The 5,445-nt window shown below is 46.7% G+C and overlaps 1 protein-coding gene across 1 annotated transcript; it reads right to left on the reverse strand.

Moving 5' to 3' along the window:
• Positions 1 to 2,887: 2,887 nt before the first annotated feature.
• LOC146341773 (vomeronasal type-2 receptor 26-like) lies at positions 2,888 to 5,147 on the reverse strand. Its single transcript, XM_084807666.1, has 2 exons — positions 5,030 to 5,147; positions 2,888 to 3,786 (listed from the first exon to the last, which is right to left on the reverse strand). Exon 2 carries the CDS (start codon positions 3,782 to 3,784, stop codon positions 2,888 to 2,890), a length of 897 nt encoding a protein of 298 aa, XP_084663792.1. The 5' UTR covers positions 3,785 to 3,786; positions 5,030 to 5,147.
• Positions 5,148 to 5,445: the final 298 nt, after the last annotated feature.

The following is a 5,445-nucleotide window of genomic DNA, read 5'->3' on the forward strand; positions in this document are numbered from 1 at the left end:
CATAGAATCCCAGAGTAGTTATGATTCGGAGGAAGAGCAGTCGCTCCTGGGAGAGGAGCGCGCCCCTTTTTCCCAGGGCCCGCAGCTGACAGAGAGTCCTCCCACCCACATTCCTAGATTAGAAAGCAGTCCAGGGAGTGACCCAGAACAGATAGAAGACTGGGTGGATGCGCAGCGCAGACACAGAGAGCGGCGCCAAATGGAGGGTGCGGAAAGGAGGCGAAGTGCCCGGTTGGCGCTCAAAGAATGGTTGCACCCAGAGGATCCAAGGGAAAAGGGGAGGGATTCTCCCTAGTCCTTATATTCAGGGGTCTGCCAGTAATTGCCTTTCAAACGGGGGCCAACTGTTCCAACTTAGGGCATAGGGATGCTGCTGCTCAGATCTAGTTGCTACCTGTATAGTTGTTAAGTTGTACAAGAAGAATAAAGCTTTGAAAAGAATCCCTTTGTCTGTGTCTGGACTTGGCTACTGGATTAGACTGAGAGAGCCCTCCATGGAGCCCTTGACAACCATGGTGCTTCCCTTTTGGTTCCCATCCTGCCCTCACAGCCTCCACCAAGAGCAGCTGCATCCCTCTCTGCTGGTGCTTGGCAGAGAGAGCTACAGTTAGGAATGTATGAAAGTCACTTACCTGGTCCCGCAGCTTGCTTCGCAGTGGGGAGGAGGAGCTTCGGTTCTCCCCCCGAAGTTCAGGCCAGGGGGGAGGCGCCCCGCCTCGCCCGGCCGAAATTCAGGCCGGGAAGAAGCGCCCCGTATCCCCGGCCGCGAAATACAAAAGTGAATGTTAAAAAACAAACAAACACACACACGTGATAGGCTACGTAACGGTTTATGTAGCCTATCACGGCTAGATTTCCAAAGTGAGCCGTGATAGGCTATGTAAATCGCTACGTAGCCTATCCCGGGTGACTTTGGGGAAAAAAAAAGCACGTACAGAAATGGCGTCGCCCATGGGCGCCGCCATTTGCGTTCCTTATTTGGGCCCGGGTAGTCTACGTAAAGATTTACATAGACTACGGTGAAAATAAGGGCAACGCTATTTGCGTACGCGCTTTTTTTTTTTAAGTCACCCGTGATAGGCTACATAACGATTTACGTAGGCTATCATGGCTGACTTTGGAAATCCAGCCGTGATAGGCTACGTAAATCGTTACGTAGCCTATCACGTGTGTGTGTGTGGTTATTTTTTTTACATTTACTTGGAAATGGCGGCGGCGGCAGCCGGTTGGAAGACCGGCCGCCGCCCCCGCCCCCTCCGAACCGCCGCCAAACAGCCACCGGGACCCTCCGCGGAGAGGGACATTTGAGGGAGGTAAGTCCCATCCTGGGGGGGGCAGGGGAGCGGAGAATTTCACCGCCAATTTCGGGGGGCCGAATGCATTGGCATTCGGCCTCCCTGAGATTCGTGGAGAAATTCTCCGCCATCCCTAGCTACAGTTGTATTCAGCGGAGGAACCAGGATGGGAACAGGATGCCAGTGCATAGCAGAAAGGGGTGCAGTTGTTCTCTGTGGCAGCAGATGTGGAGGCAGGATGGGAGCCGAGAGGGAAGCACCATGCCGCTTTCCTCTCGGCTCCTATCCTGTCACCGCTGCTGCTCAGAGCCACGCTTGGCAAAGGGCAGTGGCTGCCGCTCTTGCCTGATTTGTCATGCACCAAGTTGCGCAAGAGGAGGGGGTCATGGACTGGTGTCCGGGTGGGTGGTACTGGCAGGAACTCACTGAGCTCTAGCCCCCAGACGGACGCTTGCAACATCCCTCACTATCGGCCAGTAAGGAACAGAGCCAGATCATAGACTTCTTTTGCCTCAGCAGCCTGGCCTGGATGTCCTGCTGCAAAATTGCCCTGTGACTCCCATCTAAGTTCTGAGATGACTATTGTGGGCAGTTCTGCCCTTTCAGTGCATGTGGGCAGCATGATGCCCTTCCAGCAGTCCAGATCCCTCCCAGCTGTTCAGCACTCAATTGCACCGGGAGGATGTCTGAGACCTGCTAGCTTCACATGTAATTTACCCTGTTGACATTTGGGCTGCACCTCACCCGGATTTTATTTCTGACTGGCTTATTATTCATCACTGGCCAACCTGCTATAGGAAGAAGTTAGCTTAATTTGGCAGCCTTCTGACACTGAATGCTCGGTGCAGAGGAAAATGTGATACCCCAAAATGTTAAGGAAGTCACAGAACTTAGACAAGGCACTGGAAAACATTATTTGTGTATCCAAGTAACACTAAAGTGAATTTAAAACATACACCAGGGAAATGGAATCACACACTCAAATGTCAATTAAAAAAATCACTGATACAGCTTGATACAGAGAACATGGGGGGGGGTGTTTGTGTTTGAGTCAAATCAAATATACAACATGCAAGACATCTACAGATCAATAGCATCATTGAGAAAGACAACTGTTGGATGTGATTACTGATGAAATGAACAATATTCACCAGGTTATTTTTTCTTCTTTCCATCATCTGAGGAATTACTTCTAGATATTTGGTAAGAGAGGGAGTTTGGGTTTTTTTAAATGCTATCATGAGAAAGCATGAGGCTTCTGTCAAAGCAACATTAAAAACATATGGAATAAGGACTTAGCCAGAGGAAGTATGTCTCACTCCCCCTATAGCCTGTAGGATAAATGTCTAGCAGGCGCGTAGCCACCAGCCAGGTCCTTCAGCGGACAATTATTAGGGAGCAACCCAGAGTATTCTCAGTAAAACTTAATGATTAATAAGAATGGAATCTGATTCCATGTTTATCAATACAATAGGCCATGTTTCGCTGAAAAGTAGGGGCAATATTTTTCCTTCATATGCAACGCAGACTAATGCCTCATACATTTTGGAAAAAGAAGATTGATTCTCACATTCTTCCACTGTTTTTCTCCTTCATTTTGCTCTTCTTATTTGCTCTTTGATGTTTAGGTCAGGTCTCAGTAGTATAATGTAGCATTTGGGGAAAAAGATGCAAGCCAGTAAGCCGGCACTGGAAGTTAGGATAGAGAAGATCTCGACGGCCACCAGATATTTCCCTTTGGTACTCAGATAGGCTGGAACAAAGGAGAGCCAAATACTGCAAAAGACCAACATGCTGAAAGTGATGAACTTGGCCTCATTGAAACTGTCTGGCAACTTCCTGGCTAAGAAAGCTACTATGAAGCTGACAATGGCCAGAAAGCCCATGTAGCCCATGACAGTGTAGAACATGGTGACTGAGCCTTCATTGCATTCTGCTACAATTTCCCCATTCAGTGAATGCATGTCCATATCTGGGAATGGAGGAGAAGTGCTTAGCCAACTCACACAAAGCACTGTTTGTATAGAGGAGCAGGACATGAGTATCAAACTGGCCACCCTGTTCCCTACCCATTTCCTCATGCTGGATCCTGGTTTGGTAGCCATGAATGCCAGAACCACAGTGATGGTTTTTGCCAAAAGAGCAGAAAGAGCAACTGAGAAGACGATGCCAAAAGCTGTTTGCCGGAGAAGGCAGGTCATCGTATTTGGCTCTCCAATGAACAGCAAGGAGCAGAGGAAGCAAAGGAGGAGGGAGATGAGGAGGATGTAAGTGAGGCTCCGGTTGTTGGCTTTGACTATGGGAGTGTCCTGGTGCTTCACAAAGTTTCCAAGTACAAAAGCTGTGATCACAGCAAATCCAACAGCAGATAAAGACAACAAAATCCCCAAAGGTTCCTCATAGGAAAGATAGCTTATAACCTTGGGAATGCATTGATTCTGCTCTATGTTTGAATAGTGATCTCCTGAACATTCAGTGCAGGAATCCATATCTGGAAAGAAAAAGTAGTGGGGTTTTTTTGTATATGAGAGAAAGACAGCTGATGCAATCTAGGAATATCGTTGAGGCCTCAAAGCAAAAGTGTAGCATGGTTCAAAGATCCTATCCCTATCTGACAACACTGCCGACATACATCTGCATTTATCCATGCCTGGAAAACAAAACAGAACAAAGGAACAAAAATAAATATAATGAAAAATGTTTTGGATGTGAGACAGAGCTTTCTGGTTTGGTATAGTATTATGGCAATGCATGAACTGTGAACCAAGATGTCTAAATCTCACCTAATCACCATGAGCTCACCTGAAATTCTCTCTCTTTCTCCCTATTTCCCCTCTGAGAATTTCCAGAGGCACAGTCAGCCTCCACCCATGCCATGGCCCTGCATGGTGTAGGCAAGCAAAAACTCCCCACCCCTGGAGGCTGTCTTTCCACCTGCCCCTGTTGCCACTGCCAGTGACTAATCACATCCTTCTTCCTTAGGAGCATATTTTTGTGATTGCCATTTTATTTCTCAGAAAATGTTGAATGCAAAGCTTGACAAGGCTGCCGGGGTGAGTGTGGGCCAATTGCTGAGTGGGGGCAGGGGACTAGTGGGGGCAGGGGTTCAGCAAGCATGGCTCGGGGGTGCAGGCAGGAGCAGGTCCACTGGATTTCCAGAGTGAATTGTGCACCCGTGCCATCCCTACATAGCAGCCCTGCTTATCCCACATCAGATCTCCAGGGAGGGAGATATAATCCAAATGCTTCCAGAGTTTACAGCTATGTTCACTCTCATTCTCATTCTCCATCTTATGTCTCACAAAATGTCCTGTATTGTTTCCCATTTACACCTAGCTTGTCCATCACCCTGGTTGGAGTGGGTGAATAAGAATTAGTCGCCTTCCCAAACCATCTCTAAGCCCTCCTGGGAATTTTTTCTTTAAATTCCATTACAAAGGGTGCACCAGGGAATGTACCAATGACTATTTAGGAAGACTTTTAGTCATTCTGGCCCCAGTGATCTGCTCCTTTCAAGTTCCACACCAACATAGAACATGTCTGCCTGCCTGCCTGCCTGTCATCTTTTCATCAATAAGTGTATAAAACATTCAGAGACACAGATGTTCAAGGGTCAGTAACCCATTCCTACTCCTTCCAAACCAAAGACCATGCCAACTTTCATTATATCAGTTTTGCTTGATATTGTATGATATGTAGCATGCTTGATATGTATGCAGATCTATGACATTTACCCTTCTGATAAGAAATCTTCCCTTGAGGACATGGGGCACAATCATAACAGCAAAATGGCTCCCCTTCCTTCTTTTTCCTGATGTAACCAGGACGGCAGTTGTCATTACACAGAGAAATGGGCAGCACCTAATCAGAAATATCAGTGGAGAGTGGTTAGGACTGAGAAAAAGATGTTTTGAGAGTTGTGGTTTCACTTGTGGGTGTAAAGAAAGAAACATGGTATTCTAAATGGGGAAGATTAATAATGCAGAGTGTTTGAGGTAATAAAATCTCTAAGCAGATGACATACAAAAGTATCCAAAGACTGTCAAAATAAAGCATTAACACACACACACACACACACACACATATATATATATATATATATATATATATATATATATATATAAAGAAACCATGAACTGGAGAAGTGGTA

Source organism: Heloderma suspectum, chromosome 6 (assembly GCF_057233095.1).
Source record: "Heloderma suspectum isolate Gila_16-S chromosome 6, 16-S_ref, whole genome shotgun sequence".
Lineage (NCBI taxonomy): Eukaryota > Metazoa > Chordata > Lepidosauria > Squamata > Helodermatidae > Heloderma > Heloderma suspectum.

Excerpts from the sequence above, each read along its gene's own strand:
- LOC146341773 (XM_084807666.1), bottom strand. The coding sequence starts at position 3,784 with ATGGATTCCTGCACTGAATGTTCAGGAGATCACTATTCAAACATAGAG.